The sequence below is a fragment of the Bidens hawaiensis genome, unplaced genomic scaffold (assembly GCF_021521415.1).
Source record: "Bidens hawaiensis isolate Kalapana, Puna unplaced genomic scaffold, B.hawaiensis_p1.1 tig00013897_1, whole genome shotgun sequence".
Taxonomy (NCBI): domain Eukaryota; kingdom Viridiplantae; phylum Streptophyta; class Magnoliopsida; order Asterales; family Asteraceae; genus Bidens; species Bidens hawaiensis.
The window spans coordinates 480175-499844 of record NW_027492190.1 but is presented as its reverse complement, the minus strand read 5'-3'; the positions used below and the strand labels follow the sequence as shown (position 1 = coordinate 499844).

Here is a 19670-nt window from a genome sequence, read left to right as displayed (position 1 = left end):
CTCAACGTCTCTAGGATAAATACATACAAGGCCATTGCATGAACCAACAATACGAATTATGCTAAACCCATCATTAGAATGACAGATCCTTCTATGGCCCAGTTCACGATTGTCACGATCGCGCTTGATATTATGATTCAAGTGAGCTTTAACAAAACGAGGAGTGGATATAAAAGAAAGCCATGACTTACACACGCTCTTGCATTGGATTACATCTTCAACATCCATTCGTACCAGTATCTGTTCAACCACATCAAAAGCAAGCTCAGTCATTAGAATGCTGCAAAACAGATCGATCCAAAGAGAGCTAGGTTATGTTTATTTTTAAACGGCAGTTAAGTTATGTATATAACTATGTATGTAATGTAATGTAATATGTTGTATGTTATAAGCCCAAGACCAAGTCGCTTCATTCAGTTGAAGACATAATAAATAATTACGATAAGAAAATAATATATATTACGTACACACCGATTATAATGTTGAGAAAAGATGGAATACAATAATTGCTTAACGTACATTAGGTACAAGAATACTTATATTCATAAATCGATCCATGAAACTGTTGGATATTATGGTCGGTTCGGGTCAAATCAACGCGGACCGACTCGCACTACAAGAAATTGGGGTGTTTACCTACAATAATTTAACTACGCATGTAAATGTGTGGCTAGTTACCTACACATGTTTGTAAATGTGTGGGTATTGTTTATGATATTTTTTTCATAATATCTAACACTTAATATATGTTGGTAATATGTTTTAGCCACACTTGGTGTTGGTGGGAAAGTTTCCCCCCAAAAATTGAGATAGATTAAAACTATTTAATTACCCACACATGTTGCAAGGTTTTGTCATGTGTAGGTTAATTATCTACACATGCGTAAACATCTAATATAAGTGTAGTTAATTGATTATATTTACCAACACGTATTATTTTTAAATAAATATATAGATAAATTAAGTAAAAAAAATATTAATTTACTTTTTGAAAATGACGTGGCAAAATCAATACCTACACATTCTTAAAAATGTACAATATGTGTAGGTAATCATTTTATATAAATTAAGTAAATACTTTATCTTATTTTTTTGGAAGATGTTGTAGCCAAATAAACACTCACATATATTTAATTTGTAAAATATGTGCAAATACTTGATATACATTATAATAAAAATGACCATTTGATATTAAATTATTAAGATTGTTATTGCTAAGTTACAGTTAGTTACAATTATTATCGAGTAATTTGGATAAATGATGATTAATAAAAATCAACTGTGCTTAGAACACCTGATAAAAATGTTTTTAAAATTTTTTTATGTGTATATATTCTAAACATCATTATAGTTTGGTTGTAATTTAAATAAATAAACTTACTTCATGGATCCCACTTCCTAGTTAATTTCTAGATCCTGGTCTCCTGTGACACCTTACGTATTAGGTCATGTGGTATACTCTAGCTCTCTTAACTTCACTTAGTTGAAACATTACTCGCTTTTCCCTCTTTCACTCTAACTCATACGGAAATGGCTTAACACATTTTACTCACTCTACTTTTATTTTAATATTAAACATTTAATTTTTAATAAAAAATAAATATTAATTTAATATTTCATTAATTTCTTAAAACGATACGTATTAAATTAAATGATCCGTTTGAAAAAACAAATTTGACAAAGTCCATCTTCTGACATTCTCAACCAAAAGGACAATTTTGAAATTCAAAAAATATTAGTAACACCAAAATGGCAAAATGCAATTTTAAGCCCGTACCTGACTTATTTTGAAATAAGGGCCCACCAAAAAAATTAGGGTATTATAAAATCATAAAAATCATCTTTGGTGGATGTAAAGTAAATAGGCCGTCTTCCACAATCACAGCCGCACAAACATAAACCCACGATATCATGGATGAGAAGGAGATTGGGCGCCATCATGATGCTTTGAAGCTTGCCATTTAGATAGCGATCCATGACTATCCACGCCACTCATATGCAAATGTTTGTTTTGTAACTTTGTTTATCCAATCGTTTATTCTTTGCTTGGTTTATTGCTGCCTATAAATTGGATCTTACGACTCTTTTATTCTTTCTTCATATTTATATTCATAGTTCATATTTTGTTTGATTTAATTGATGCAGGTTGGTGTTGAATGTTTAGGTAAAATAATATTGGTGTTGATGATTTTGTGTTGGCTAAAGGTGCGTTGCAACATTGTATCGGATTTTGTTTTCAAATTTATTGGTTCTATAATACTATATCAAATGATTAATCATTATACTTCTCTCATATGTAGGTGTTGATAACAAAGGATTTATAATGGCTTGGGGACTTTTTGATGAATACTAAATAATGGCTATGGAAATTTGAGAAGACAAGATGTTTTGTTTATTAGCATAGGATGTGGGTTCTTACTAGATATACTTGTAACTTTGGATGATTTCTTTATGTAAATTTTGTATTTGTCAAGGTTCTATATATATGTGTATATATATATATATATATATATCAATCATCTGAAGCTAATGCTCAATTGCACCTTAACCGACATATATCGTTGCTATTGTTTATACATAAACAAATTGTTACTAAAACATCTATATTTATTTCTACACATTGAAATCAATGTCTACACATCGACCACCTTTACCAACACATAATATTAGTTTTACCCACACATATTTATGACACATGCCAGCAACATGCCATGTTATTGTTGTAGTCCACGTCACCTGCCATGTCATTTTCCACGTCAGCTTGAACCTAAAAATTTATACTTCTAACACATATATTTATTAGTTATAGCCACACATGTATGTGTAAGTATTGCTACCTATTTACCTACATATAACTAATGTGTGGGTAATGATCTATCTCTACAGTCCGAAGGCAACACATCATGACACTTAATTTATGTGTAAATAAAAAAAATTACATACTCATAATACACTTTCATCAACACATACTATGTGTGGGTAACGACCCCAATTTCTTATAGTGCCGATTGTGACCCGGTAAGAGTTACACCGAGTATAACGAACACCGAGCCTACTTAATCGTTAAATGGGCTAGACATGGTTAGTCAAGGACTTTTTAGTGGACATGGCTTTAGTTGGCATTTGGGCTAAAAGCCCAATGGGTTTTAAGATTGGGTTACCCTAGTCTATTAATATATAAACTAATTATTGTTTATAGTTAAATATATAATAATATATTTAAACCCTAGCAGCCATCCACAGCCGCCGGACCACCTCTGCCAACCCTTACCGTCGCCGGAGCTCCGCCATCTTCAGTTTTCCGGCCAGTTGCAGCTGCCCAACACCTCTGTTGTTGTCCCAAGCTACTGCCAAATGTGACTGTTGTTGTCCGCACCTCACAGCCACAGTCCGCCGCCGCCGTCAGCTGCCGCGCCGCCGTCCGTTGCCGCCGCTGAGTCACCGGAGATGTTGGTTTCCTTGTGTGTCGCTCTCTAGCTCAGTTCGTTGCCTCTCGGTGTCTCACCTGGTTTCTATAACTGAGGTATAAACTTCTAAACTAGATCTATGGTTGATTAATTTATTATCATGCTTGTATATGTTGTAACCGGATCCGAGTTCGGGTTTCCGGTTCGCTTTAATCATTTATTTCCGCTGCGCTTTTGGTTCGTTTTATATATTAATATGATTAATATTTATTTAAACGGATCTAATATTTAAAACGGGTAAAATTTTTATGACCATTCCGTTCCGAACCACCGTTGAAACCCAACAGTGGTATCAGATCCGCGGTTACAACGTACGAGTCGATTCTGGTTCGTTTAAACCAGATCTACATCTCAAACTTTAAATCGTTTAAAGTTTGTAGATCTAGATTAGTTTTCGGGTAATTTTGGATTTGGTCAAAATTTTTGTTTATTTTATTTGACCAAGTCAAAACGACCCGAAATTTATTTATTTTGAATATGTAAATCCGGCCCCGACCTATGTTTGTTTGGTTGTGTTTAGATCTTGAGTTTGTTTTTGGCCATATGGATGGTTCAAAATTATAATCGGTTGTTATTTTATTTTTCGGTTTTCTTTTGGCCATATTGGATGGTTCAAATTTGTAATAGGCAATTATTGTTAGTTTATAAATTTGTAATAATGAAGACGCGATGATAACCGAGGACGAGCTCAAGGATTTCTTGGAGTTAGTGGGAGTTCGGACAAGATGACGGGATGCACCTAGAAGTCCATCCTTGTGGTTGTTTTGTGTTGTGAACCCCTTGACCCGATCGGTCTCCCTAATTGGCTCTAGCGAGACCGATCACCTTTTGGCCATAAGGATTTACATATTATTATTTGCTGTTTTAGTTGCTTGGATTGTTTATAATAGGATTATAATATCACCAACTTAATACCAAATAAATTTGGAAAATAAACATTTTATTAACCTATTTGTTTTGCAAATTAAAAAAGTTTTGATTTCCAAAACTTATAACTTAATAGTTTTCTATTAACTTAAAATTGGTTAGCCGTATCATGACAAACTTAGTTTTTAATAGGTTATTTAAAACTAAGCGTCCTGAGAGATGAAAGAGTTCATCATTTTGTCCCGATAATAAATACAGTAAAATTTGAATTCTATTTGGTAATTATAAAATTAATCCCAATTTAAAACCAATAGTTTATGCCAATCCTTCTACAAGTCACACTTGAGGCATACTGCGAAATTTCGAGTGTTTGGAGCTAAAGCACCGCACTTGTTTTCTAGCCTATTCCATCAAGGTGAAAGCGCTTCGTTGACACATCCGGCCCTTTCACACGTCACTGTACTAGGACAACTATTACTTTACTCTCTTGTTACATGCTACAGCTGTCTGGAGACTTAAAGTGCGTAAAGATGAGGCTAAACGTATCTATACAGACAATCATTGTCTCTAAAGGCTTCATAACCGAGAGTTGTGCTCTATTCATAATTGACAATCATTGTCAGTCTGCCTAGCCACATATTAATGTTGTGTGCTACAGCTGCCTTTAATAACTGGAAGTCAGATTCTTATACTCCTATTTCATTAATGTTATTGGGTCATTAATAATAGGACTACTACATCAAAAATACTAATTAAATTTACTTTTGCTTTTTAATCAGATGTCATCAAACGAAAACTCACCCTACGCCCTTAAGTCTATCCTTGAGAAGGATAAACTGAACGGTACCAACTTTATCGAATGGCACCGCAACTTGAGACTCGTTCTCACCATGGCTAAGCGCCTGTATGTTCTCGATGGACTTGTTCCATCCGAGCCTGAAAACAACACAGCCGCTACTCGAAAAGCTCTTGACAAGCATAGGGATGACTCGGCTATGTCTCCTGTATTATGCTAGCCACCATGACTTCTGAGCTCGCTAAGGGCTTAGAAGACTTTGGTGCCTATGAGATGCTGGAACAACTCAAGGGCATGTTCCAGAAACAAGACCGTCAGGAATGGTTCGATCCCATGAAACAACTAATTAGTTGCAAGATGGTAGAAGGGTCTCCCGTCAGTGCACATGTTCTTAAGATGAAGGGGCACATCAATCAGCTTAAGAAGCTTGATTATCCCCTGCCCGATGAAATGGCATCGGATTTCATCCTCAACTCTCTCCCCAGCTGTTACGACCCGTTCGTAATGAATTTCAACATGAACGGCTGGGTAAAGACAGTGCCGGAGCTGCACAACATGCTCAAAACGGCTGAGATGAGCGTTCCTTCTAGGACCAATCAAGTTCTGATGATCCGATCCGCTGGTGTAAAGAAGCCTAAACCCAAGAATCAGGGTTATAAGGGAAAAGGCAAGAAGAAAGTTACTGTTGCTGCCAAATCTGCCACCAACACTAACAAGAAAGTTGCAAAGGCACCACGGCCGACTCCTGAGGAGCGCCAGTGCTTCAAGTGCAACAAGATGGGGCACTGGATGCGTAACTGCCCTGAGCATCTAGCTGAGATAGCAAAGAAGAAGGCCAATGGTGAAGGCACTTCTCGAGGTATTTCCAGATACGTTATTGAACTTTTCACTGTCTCTAGCAACACATAGGTATTTGATACCGGATGTGGTTTCCACATTGTTAATGTCTTGCAGGAGCCTGAGAAGTGGAAGAAACTGAATAAAGGCAGCATGGAACTCATCGTTGGAGATGGGAAGAGAGTACCAGTTCTGGCAACTGGAGTTTTTCATTTTACATGTCCATCTGACCTAGTTTTTCCTTTGAATAATTGTTTGTATGCTCCTGGTTTGACCAGAAACATCATTTAATTTTCATTGTTGCTTGAACAAGGTTTTAAGTACGTTTTTAATGGCATGGCTATTTCTGCTTACTTAAACGATATCTTTTATTTTGAGGCTAAACCTCGAAATGGTATTTATGAGATTGATGTTCAACCAGATAATAACGTATATCATCTTTCAAAACGTATCAAGACTAGCATCAATGATACTTTTCTATGGCATTGCCGACTTTGCCACATAATCAAGGCAAGAGTTAAAAGACTCCAATCCGAAGGGATTATTGAATCCACAGGACCGGACTCGTTTGATGATTGCGAATCTTGCTTAGCTGGCAAACTCGCCAAAGACTCCTTCACTCATAAAAGTGAACGAGCAAATGATCTGTTAGGACTCATACATTCTGATGTTTGTGGACCTTTCAGAACCATGACTAGAAACCATGAAAGATACTTCGTTTCCTTTATCGATGATTATATTCGATACGCTTATGTGTATCTTATGAAAGACAAGCACGAAACTTTTGAAAGGTTCAAAGAGTTTCAAAACGAAGTGGAAAAACAACTTGGTAAAACCATTAAAATGCTTCGATCAGATCGAGGTGGAGAGTATCTCAGCTCAGAGTTCATCACTCATCTAAAAGAGCATGGAATTGTTTCACAGCTCACTCCACCTGGCACACCCCAACATAATGGCGTGAGCGAGAGGAGAAATCGAACTTTGCTAAACATGGTTCGATCGATGTCACACCCCCATCTAGGGCCTAGGAGTGTGACACAATAGTTTGGTATCTTGTTTGTAATAAATCAGAGTTACTTTAATTTGCGGAAGACTTATAAAACTACAAGGATTAAAAGTGTAACATTTAGATATATTCAAAAGACGGAATTATAAGCATCCGTTTAAGTTAACAAAAGATTATTTGTTTTTGTTTACAAACCACCATGTTAAATTTATACAAAAAGAATCCGAGCCATCGGATATTAGTACTTCGTCTTTTCCAAGCTCTAACTTTGTTCACCTGCAAAATGTAAGAAAATACGTCAGCAACGAATGCTGGTGAACACGCTGACGCAAAAATATTTCTTATACTTTATTACCCCTCAAGACTACGCCTGTCTCGGCCCAACGTGGCTTAGGAATAACAAAGTTAAATAACACATTATAAATATGAGCCTCTACGCTAGGTCACCTCAGCAAACACCGCAGCGTCCGACTTAGTTAAGTACCCGTAAATATACACATAAGGTTGTACTCCCTGCAGGAGAGCATCCTACGACCAAGGGTGGTGCAATCATGCCCACACATCGCATAGTACCACCTATGTAAGGATCCAGACATACGTATACCACAGCCTGAGGGCTAGGTTTATACCCTTTATTTATAACGGTTTTAGGAACATATAGTTCCTTGTAAACAATTTCAAATAACATGTCTGACTCATTTTAAATAAGTAAAAGTTTGGGGGCGTATTCACCTTGTCTCTTTAGGATCGGCTTCACTCACCGTCCAAGGGTCTTTCCCTTTCTTTATCTCGCACCTATAGTACGAGTATAAATATTTGTTAGTCGGATACACGATCCGGCTTAAGACCTTTAGTCTTATATCTCAATCCTCGATTGAACCTTTAGTTCAATTCTTATTTACTTGAAAACCTTTAGTTTAAAAGTATATTATAAACCTTTAGTTTATATTCAAAAACCGGACGTTTCTTCTTCTCAAAGAAACGTAATATTTTTCTTTTATTATTTAAGAATACTCTTTATTCATTAAATAATATTTCATAACAAAGAATATTTACATATATACTTACACACATATATATGTTATCACATTATTCAATATCTATTCTTTCATTCATTTCTTTGTTATGTTTTCTTTTCTTTTCTTTTATCGAGGTGTCGAGTATGTCCTCGACTTAAGACTTAAGCCTTTAATATAATATTAAATTATATTGAATTCATCATAACGCCTAACCTTAGTGGCATATAGAAACTCTAGGGACTTTAGAGCACTCCAACGCCGCTTCAATCTTCTCGAATCGAGGAACGCCAAATCTTTAATATTCATCGACACGCTTTACGAGATCTTTCGCCATTATAACAACACCTTTGCTTGAATGTGGGTGGCGGGTGGCACAAACTCCAAGGAAACGTCGTTACACAATCGAGGGATCGGGGCACGCTTAATGATGAAATATGGCACGCTTATCGAGGTAAGGCTAGAGAGAGAGTAGTGAGATATGTGAGCAATGTTGGTGTGCAGAAATGAGCTGCCCATGGCCGCTATATATAGACAATATTTTGGATCCCATCGCGTACCGCGATGGGTCCTTTGGGCACCACGTCGCGTACCGCGACGTAGGGTTGATGACGCAGAGGGTAGGTATGCCACGTGTCGACACGTGGCAGCCACCGATCCACGTGGCAGCACATAGTGCCACCGTGTGCCACGTGGCACACGTGTCACACTGTGTCAGACTCCCCATCGCGGTACACGATGGGAGTCTCTTCTGACCTGTCGCGTACCGCGATGGGTCAGGGAAATCAGATTTTACAAATTAGATCCTCAACTTTGGAATTTGGCAATTTTAGTCCCTAGACTTTGGAAAGTTGATATTTTGAACTCGAAATTTTCACGTTGTTACAATCGATGATGTGTAGAACTAACTTGCCTCACTCCTTTTGGGGTTATGCCCTTATGACCGTCGCCCGCATTGTCAATCTAGCTCCAACTAAGAAGATAGACAAAACCCCATATAAGATATGGCACAAGGGAAAAAAGCCCAAATTGTCTTACCTTAGAGTATGGGGATGTGATGCTTACATCTCAAGTGAGTCTGATGACAAACTTGATCCCTGCGGCGTAAAAGTTTTTTCATCGGATACTATAACCAAAGCGGTTATTATTCTTTCATCCTGATACAAATACGATTTCTATAAAGAGGAAATGCCACTTTCTTGAGAAGAAATTTCTCAATCGAGGAACTGGAGATAACATTGTCGATCTTGAAGAAATTCAAGAACCACAAACAACCGCTGAGAAAGTTGGAGCGTCTGATCAACAAGTTGTTGTTGCTGATACATTAGACATGAACACGAGCGTTCGCAGAAGTAGTAGGACTCCCGTACCAAATTCTAGATACTTATGGCATCTAGATGGTCCCGAAGTCTTATTAGTAGCCGAGGCTGGCAAAGAGCCTACTAACTACAAATCTGCTATCTTAGATCCGGAATCCGAGAAATGGCAAGATGCCATGAACGCCGAGATGCAATCCATGCAGGACAATCAAGTTTGGAACTTGGTTGAGCTACCCCCGATAGTCGGGCAGTAGGGAGCAAATGGATTTTCAAGAGAAAAACCGAAATGCATGGAAATGTACAAACCTATAAGGCACGGCTAGTCGCGAAAGGTTTTACTCAAACTCAAGGTGTTGACTACGATGAAACCTTCTCGCCCGTTGCTATGACTAAGTCAATAAGGATATTACTTGCCATTGCTGCATATTATGACTATGAGATATGGCAAATGGATGTCAAAACTGCTTTCCTTAATGGACATCTTTCTGAAGATGTCTATATGGTTCAGCCTGAAGGTTTTGTCGATCCAAAATATCCTAATAGGGTTTGCAAATTGAATAAGTCCATTTATGGACTTAAGCAAGCATCTCGAAGCTGGAATCTTCACTTTGATGAGAAAATCAAAGAGTTTGGTTTTGTCAAAAATGAAGATGAGCCTTGTGTTTACAGAAAGGCTAGTGGGAGCACTATATCATTCCTCATATTGTATGTGGATGATATACTGATCATTGGAAATAACATTCCTATGCTTAAGGAAGTTAAGCACTGGTTGGAATCTTGTTTTGCAATGAAAGATCTTGGAGAAGCCGCTTATATTCTGGGAATAAAGATCTATAGAGATAGATCTAAGCGGATTCTAGGGCTAAGTCAAAGTACTTACATAGACAAAGTAATGGCACGCTTCTCAATTAAAAACTCCATGAAAGGAGCTGTTCCAATGGCTAAATGAACCGTGTTGAGCAAATCGTAATCTCCGGCAACGGACATTGAATCTAAGCGTATGCAAGCAATTCCATATGCTTCTGCAGTTGGCTCTATCATGTATGCTATGTTATGTAATAGACCTGACATCTCGTATGCCCTGAGCATGACCAGTCGTTTTCAACAGAGTCCTGGAATCGCCCATTGGACTGCTGTGAAGAACATTCTGAGGTACTTGAATAGGACCAAAGATATGTTCTTGGTGTTTGGGGGAGTCGAAGAGGAACTCACTGTAAGGTGTTACACTGATGCTAGCTTCCAGACTGACCGAGATGATTCTCACTCACAGCCGGGTTTCGTTTTCACTCTCAATGGAGGAGCTATTTATTGGAAGAGCTCCATGCAGAATGTAGTGGCGGATTCTACCACCGAATCAGAATATATACCTGCATCAGATGCTGCTAAGGAGGCTGCTTGGATGAAGAAGTTCATCACCGATCTCGACGTGGTTCCGAGTATTCGCAAACCAATCGAGGTGTTCTGTGATAACACAGGTGCTATTGCTCAAGCCAAAGAGCCAAGGTCTCATCATAGAACCAAGCACATTTTGAGGAAGTTCCATCTTATTCGGGAAATATTGGAACGAGGTGACATCGTGATAAGCAAAGTTGACACAGATCAAAATCTAGCTGACCCGTTCACTAAGCCGATGACTCAGGACAAGCATGATCAGCATAGAGATCCTATCGGGCTTAGATTTGCTAGTGATTTATTTTGGTTTAGTATTTGGATGTATGAACATTTAAACGGTTGTACTTTTCAGTTCACTTTTGATTTAATGGTTAAATGCAAACGTTGAATAATACAACTGTGTTCTTTTTAATACGTTTAATCCGTGAATATTGTATTCTAAATTATCCGTAGTCGGTCAGACTCGTGGGAACGATTCTGAATTAAGACTATTCTGACTTTGGACTCAAGCAGTTAACTTCCAAACTCACAGACCTCATTATGAATGACGTTGGATGTAACTCGCATCAAATCATCTTCATGGATCTTGATCATAACATGTTTTGATATTAGTATGCTCATTTAGTATCCTTAGACCTGAGATACATATTGGAACTTTCGTTTACCGAGGAATATTCTTTGATCATGTTAACCGCTGTTACGTGACTACCAGCCATAAAGGCATTGATTGGGAATGTTCTAAAGTTTAGTGGGAGTTGTATGTAGTCAAGATGGGATTCTGTACTCTTACATTAAAATGTAACAGTTAGACATATTGACGCCCTCGTTGATTCAACCTGGTAAAGTGTGAGGCCTCACCCAAACTTACTGTGTGTTTGATTGGACCACTTTGACTCTATATCGAGAACTACAATAATTGAACACTATATGAGATTGATTTGATCCATGTCTCATTGTTCAATTGATGTCTTATACACAAAGGATAAATGACAACGATTACTATAAATTCATTATCTTGCAATAAGGTATTCCAAGATATTTTGGTTATGGATTTAAAAATGTCATAATCGGTTGGGGACATTTATGTGTAGCTAGAACGCCTCTAAGTGTTAGCGTTGTGATACTTGACCCAAATTCGTCCAAGTGGGAGACTGTTGGATATTATGGTCGGTTCGGGTCAAGTCAACGCGGACCGACCCGATTGTGACCCGGTAAGAGTTACACCGAGTATAACGAACACCGAGCCTACTTAATCGTTAAGTGGGCTAGACATGGTTAGTCAAGGACTTTTTAGTGGACATGGCTTTAGTTGGCATTTGGGCTAAAAGCCCAATGGGTTTTAAGATTGGGTTACCCTAATCTATTAATATATAAACTAATTATTGTTTATAGTTAATATAATAATATATTTAAACCCTAGCAGCCACCCACAGCCGCCGGACCACCTCTGCCGACCCTTACTGTCGCCGGAGCTCCGCCACCTTCAGTTTTCCGGCCAGTTGCAGCTGCCCAACACCTCTGTTGTTGTCCCAAGCTACTGCCAAACATGACTGCTGCTGTCCGCACCTCATAGCCACCGTCCGCCGCCGCCGCTGAGTCGCCGAAGATCTTGGTTTCCTTGTGTGTCTCTCTCTAGCTCAGTTCGTTGCCTCTCGGTGTCTCACCCGGTTTCTACAACCGAGGTATAAACTTCTAAACTAGATCTATGGTTGATTAATTTATTATCGTGCTCGTATATGTTGTAACCGGATCCGAGTTCGGGTTTCCGGTTCGCTTTAATCATTTATTTCCGCTGCGTTTTTGGTTCGTTTTATATATTAATATGATTAATATTTATTTAAACGGATCTAATATTTAAAACGGGTAAAATTGTTATGACCGTTCCGTTCCGAACCACCGTTGAAACCCAAAAGAAACCACATCACAAGATCTAGAAATCGCCAATACATATCCAATTAATCATTGGTTCACCGAAATAAACAGTTTTAGACCCTTAATCGATCAATTTTTACTTTTCTTCACGAAAACCGTTTTTATAGCGTTTTAGTGTTCGGCTGAGCGTTTTAGTATTTTTTCCTTTGGCGTTTTTGTTTTTACTTTTGAGCGTGATTCGCGTACTTATCATACGTTAAGCAGTTATTGTAAAGTAACCTCGCCCTTATAATGTTATAGTTTAGTTGAATTTTTAAAACTAGTTTCTGTGTGCCGCAACTCCGCTAGAATTTGAAAGTGTCTTGATTACTCCTCATAATGAAGGTAAAGACAAGTTATAACCCAATAATGAACCTTTTGACTCGAACGGCCCACTAATGAATTAGAGGGTGATACAATACACATATACTTACAGTTCTCAAGATAACTTTCAAAATATTTGATTTCAATGTTTATATAAGGATAAGCCAGCTCTCTAACAATAAGGCTATGTGTAAGGCTATGTGTAGTGGAAGGGCTACAAATTGGGGCGTTTTGCGTCATGTGGTGCCCAGTCAGCAAAGGATGAGTTTTTGTTTTTGGGGTATAATGGTGTAGGGGCTACAAATAGTAATATATATATATATATATATATATATATATAGAGAGAGAGAGAGAGAGAGAGAGAGAGAAATGTTCAAATAAGAATAAGAAGTTTTCTAGGAATGGTAAGAACCAACAAATTTTTGACATTTGGCATTACAAATGATGGTGAAAGAATAAGGGATATTGGTTTTTAATACTCCCAACTTTTACCCATTGGTTGATAATACTCACAACTTTTGATTTGTCATCCACTACTCCCAACTTTCCCCCTACTTTCTTGTACCACTCCCCGTCTAATAGAATACTAACTTCATTAGTGTTTTGGACATAAAATGTCATTTAAATTAGTTGAGGGGCGAAAAAAAATCTAGATACCACTATCTCTAATATTAAAAAAGTCAATATATAAAAACATAAATAAACTAATATACAATTGAAAATGATGTGTAAGAATTAAAACTTAATTTCATATACCTAATGACTAAGGAGACTTTGAAGCCTTTAAAGGCTCTCGACGGAAAGTTTATGGCAGACACAAAGACCGCCTCCACTTGAAGATAACACCATTAAAAACCGAAATGACATCACGGAATGGTGTGGCTGCAACAACTAATCTCATCGGTGAAGAAATTCTCCCCAGAACATCGTCACTAGACTTCCGGCAACATCTTTACGGCGTCTGCGGAGGAGGAAAATGGTTGTGGTCGGAAGGTATAGAAAGGGCGGTGGTGATTCTTTTCTTTCTTTCCCTTTGATATCGAGGGGAACAGAAATCGAGAAGCATCGAAGACGTGTGGATTGTTAAGAAACGAAGATAAGATTTGAGTAAGCATTAGAGAGTTTTTTTTGGATACTAAATTTGAATTGTGTCGTTTTTGTTACACGTTCCGATAGAAGGGAAGGCTTTGGATCCATTTTGGCATCGTTTCAGTTGCGAATTAGTGGTTTGAATGAAAACCCTCGGAGAAGAAGATGATGAAGTTCCTTTCATTACCGAGGTCTGGTTGATTTTTAGGTGAAGAACGAGAGGTGGTTGTGAAATTAGGGTTTTAGAAGAGAAGGGGGAAGATGGCTAGTGGTGGGTCCCACAATAAATATTCATACTTATAAACAAAATATTAAAAAATGTTATTTATTAAAAGTAAGGGTACTTTTGTCTTTTTATAAATAAGTTAAACTGTTTAAATTTTCTTCACCCCTCAACTAATTTAAATGACATTATCTGTCCCTGTTTCGTTAGACGAGGAGTGGTACAAGAAAATAAAGTGAAAGTTGGGAGTGGTGGGTAACAAAGCGAAAGTTGGGAGTGTTATCAGCTAACGGGTGAAAGTTGGGAGTATTAAAAACCAATATCCTAAAGAACAATTCTAGGAAACTATGACGGTTATAAAGATGAAAGAGTAATTCTAGGAAACTATGTCGGTTATTGGTAATTTTAAATCTCAACCATTGATTAACATGATCCAATGGCTATAATTTATTCCTAGTCTTCCTAGGAAACTATTTATTTTTTGGATAACCCTCCCCTATATATAATAATAATATAAACACACAAAACACACACACATGCTGGGCGGTGGACCCCCTTCTTCTCGCCCCAATTCGCCCAAACTCGCGCCCCATTACGGATAATCTAAGGAATTGAACTTCGGGGTTTGTCTTGGTATCTTTATAGCCTAGGCAATGGTGAGCATTGCAACCTAACCAGTCGGGCACAATACAACCTAGGCGATGGAGGCAAGTCTGTAGCCTCCTTGTTCAAATTTAGGTAAAGAGTTGGGTAGAAAAGCAGTGGCACATGTCATCGTGAGGTTGTACCAACTAATATTGCAAGGAAGAATTAAAAGTTGCGCTCACGTGGTGCCTAGAGGTGCCCAAGGAGTTTATGTGTGAAACTTCTATTGGGTATCCCTATATTGGTTGGACAGATATTTAATCCCTATTTTGTAAGAAAATTGGTTACGTTTGACTATTTGGGTAATTTTCTCAAAAAAAAAAATAACCTTAATCGATCCATGTTTATTAGCAGGTCAAAATTGTCACCTCTATTTTCATCGCCACGTTTTTCTTTTCTCATTGGATAGGAATGTTTTTTTTTCTTTTAATAATTTTATTAGATTTATGAAGATTACTTTCATAATCCAACTTTTGCATGTGAATCAACATCATTCTTGTTTTTCAGGTGAAGACTGAGAATTCTTGTGTGTGTGTAAAAAAAGAAAAGATGCTTAGATGGAACCTTGCTATGTTTGGTCCCTCATAAGTATTATCAACATGGGGATGCGGAGATACAAGGCCCTTGACAAATATACTAGCACAAATATAGTGCCAACTGAATGACGTGCGAAGACCATCATAATGTCCATAATAATTGCTGAAACTATAGGCATAACCCCTTGTCCTTTGTGAATCAGTCACTTTGGTCAAGCAGTGTGCAACATCATACTTGCTCTGCTCACGATCAATATATAGTTCCCATTTGTTTTTCATTACCCATTTCTTAGCGGACATTGGCATTGGGGAATGATAATGTATGCATAGACAGTCTATGCTTTAAAAAGTTATAACAACCATTCTTAGTCTTATAATCAGTATCATCATCTGGTTGTCGGATTTCTTTAAGTTCCTCACTAGATAAATCCAAAGATATAATTAATGTCTTGTTATAATTTTTATCAGACGACATGAACCAGTAAAGTGCCCCATCAAATAAGATATCAGTTTGACCATCCATACTCCGGCACTCTAATTGTCCAATAACATTCCAAGTATTTGATTTCAATATCAACACATGAAAAAGTGCCCGCGTTGTATTAAAACCTTCCCTGAAACCTGCTATAACCTTGTAGTCATCTGAAGATGAATCATAACCAAAACCCCAAATTATAAATCGCCTTATCATATCTTTATTGGACATATTACGCAGCATTTGCAGTTTCTTCTCTTCTCAAGTAGTAGGATTGGTTACTAGAAGCATAACAGAATCTCTAGGGGAAAAACGCATACGAGGCCATTACAAGAACCAACAATAGAGCTCACATGATAACTCTAGGCAGGTGTGTCGTGACAAAAGAAATCTGTAAATTTCCTCATTAATTCATATATGATATAGCTGTTGTCATTTTCCACAATACTCAAAATTTCATAGTTGAATCATCAAGTTTTCTTACTACTTTTTTGTATGTGGATTTCCCTTAGGCCTACCCCAATTTCTTCTGTTCTCAACAGAAACTAATTAAGAAGAATTTCTATATAAATGAAATCATTAAATAAAGGTTTGACCGGAGAAATCAAATACAAATATTAAAAAGTTAATCTGGTATACCATAGTAACAGTACCAGTTTCCAAATTATGTCAACATACATAAAAAGTAATTGAACAAAAAAAGAAAATTGAAAGTCTAGCATACTGCATAAGATAAGTGTGTGAATTACAAAAAAAAAAAAAACAAATATGGAGATTGCAGAAATTATTATGGGATAATAAAATATAAAAACCACCAGCAGGCAGCAGCTAGCTAATACTGGAATAAATTTGTACTCATACGGGAAGCTTTTTTTTAGTTTCAAGACAAATAGACGGTCTTGCTCCTATTTCTCTTCCTCTTTCGTATGTTTCCGCTTTTAACACTCTTAGTATCCCCCTGTCCTTGCTGCATTTCGTGAATATACAGACATAGAATTAGGACAATTTATCATCAACATACATATATGTGTGTGTGTGTTTGTATTATTAAAAGAAAAGGACATTTACATCAAACCTTGGCATTTCTCAATGGTCCCTCATAATTATCATTATTATTATCATTAACATGGAGATGTGGAGATACAAGGCTCTTGACATATATACTTTCATCAATATATGCTCGTCCGCTGGGCACACGAATACAACCATCAAGACTACACATCTTTTGAGAATCCAACTTAAGCGGCATGAAGTGTACAACATCATACTTGGTCTGACAATGGTCAGTATATAGTTCCCACTTGTTGTTTTTCATTACCCACTTCTTCATAGGATACATAGAGAACCAACGCAAACATATGCATAGACAGTCTTCTAAAACACCAAGTTCAAAATAATTGATATCACATTCAAGTTCATGAGCATCTGGTTGAGGAATTTCTTTAAATTCCTCTGTAGATAAATCAAAAGAAATAATTACTTTCTTCTTATTTGCATCCTTCATGAACCTATGAAGCGCCCCGCCACACAAAACACCAGATTTACACTGAAGAATGTTCCTATACCTTACGTCTTTAATAACTTTCCAAGTATTTGATTTCAAAGTGAACGCATAAAAAGTTGTCCACTTTCTATCATCACGTCTTTTCCTAAACCCTGCTATAACCTTGTAATCATCTGCACACGGATCATAACCGAAACCATAACATACTTCTTGGCTGATCATTTCAAGTACACACATATGAGGCTGATACGGCGGTGTTGGAAGTTTCTTTTGTTCCCTGGTTAAAGGATTGGTTACTACAATCTCAACGTCTCTAGGAGAAATACATACAAGGCCATTGCAAGAACCAACAATAAGAATTATGTCGTCGGAAATATCAAACATATCATTAGAATGACAGATCCTTCTATGGCCAAGTTGTTGGTTGTCACGATCACTCTTGATATTATGGTTCAAGTGAGCTTTAACAAAACGTGGAGTGGATATTAAAGAAAGCCATGACTTACACACGCTCATGCATCGGATTACATCTTCAACGTCCATTCGTACCAGTATCTGCTCAACCACGTCAAAAGCAAGCTCTGCCATTAGAATGCTGCAAAACAGACCGATCAAAAGAGAGCTAGGTTATGTTTATTTTTAAACGGCAATTAAGTTATGTATATAACTATATATGTAATGTAATGTAATATGTTGTATGTTATAAGCCCTAGCCCAAGCCCAAGCTGCTTCGTTCAGTTGAAGACATAATAAATTAGGGGGTGCACAAAACCGAAAAAACCGAACCGAAACCAATGAAACCAAAAAAACCGAACCGAAAAAACCAAACCGAAATAGAAACCGGTGGCTCGGTTTTGAACTTTAGCAAAAACCGAAATATAGGTTTTGGTTCGGTTTTGTATTTTGTTAAGAATCGAACAAACAGAACCGAACCAAAACAACCATAACATCTTAACCATAATCATTAAAACAAAATCTACCGATGAATATTTGTTTAATTTTAACATATTGATAATACAAATATATTTGGTTTGCAAGTATGATTAAAAACCAATAATAGGTACTTTCGGTTTTGATTTTGAATTTTAATTTAAAATATGTCTTTTATTATCTTTTAATATTTTAATATTTTAGGTCCAAATATTCAATTTTCTATTAATCATTAGTTTAAAGAAAAAAAATGGCATGCTCGATTTCAATATCTTGGGTTAAGTGTTTTTTGCCCAAAAAGTTTTGGCTCGACTAGCAAAACCGAAAAAACCGCATTCAAAACCGAACGGAACCCAAAAACCGAAAACCAAAAACCGAAAAAACCGAAACCGAATGGTTTTAAAAAATCATAAAACCGAAAGTTTGATTTTTGGTTCGGTTTTAATAAAAAAACCGCACCGAACCGCACCACGCACACCACTATAATAAATAATTACGATAAGAAAATACTATATATTGTTTTCTCTACTACGTAATTGTTTATGATATTAAATCTAGTGTAATATATTTGTTTCATTATTACGTACACATTGATTATAATGTTATAGTTTAGTTGAATTTTTAAAACTATTTTCGGTTTGTCATATCTCCGCTAGAATTTGAATGTGTTTAGGTTACTCCTTAGATCATCCGTAGTCATGTCAAGTTGTGACGTTTTGGGGTGAAAACGTCGAGAGCAAACCCCCCCCCCCCCCTTTGGCTTGGAATTTTGGGCTAAGCGTTTCCCACAAAACGTGATCATGACATGAATTTTGATAAAATTGTGTGTGAGGAGGGGAGTTAGAGGGGAATATATATAATTATTGTAGGAGAGTTGTGGCGTTTTGACACTTGACCACTTTTTGCAAAACTCTCGATTGCTGACGGAATGCCACATGACGCAAAATGCTCAAGGGTAAGGCGTTTTGGCTACACATGGTCTTATAAGAGCACTTCCAATGGTCTGACGTGACCACAGTTCGATTTCCAAACAAAACCCATGCATTGAATGATACCATTGGAGCTTGACAAATGAAAAAGAGAGAGAAGAGAGATGGTTTGTGAATTCTCAAAACGCTTTGAACTTGTACAACATATCCCACTTTAATAAACTAAATGCACTAATTATTTTTCATATTCTATATTCTAAGATCTAAGCGCATCTTTTTTAATTTTCATTTTTCAACTTTCAAATTTTCTTTACACAATTGTGAGAGAGAGGTGAGTGGATAAGAAAGAAGATATGAGGTGAGTGTGTGAGGAGTGAGAAAAGAGAAGGAGGTGAGTAGTGATA

General features: G+C 37.0%; 1 protein-coding gene across 1 annotated transcript; it reads right to left on the bottom strand.

Annotated features, from left to right (window-relative positions):
* Positions 1-16972: 16972 nt before the first annotated feature.
* Positions 16973-18077, bottom strand: LOC143545343 (F-box protein CPR1-like). Its single transcript, XM_077037252.1, has one exon. The coding sequence runs from the start codon at positions 17993-17995 to the stop codon at positions 16973-16975; it is 1023 nt and encodes a 340-aa protein (XP_076893367.1). The 5' UTR covers positions 17996-18077.
* Positions 18078-19670: the final 1593 nt, after the last annotated feature.

What these genes read in the sequence shown, in the direction of transcription:
- LOC143545343 (XM_077037252.1), bottom strand. Translation starts at nt 17,995, where the DNA reads ATGGCAGAGCTTGCTTTTGACGTGGTTGAGCAGATACTGGTACGAATG.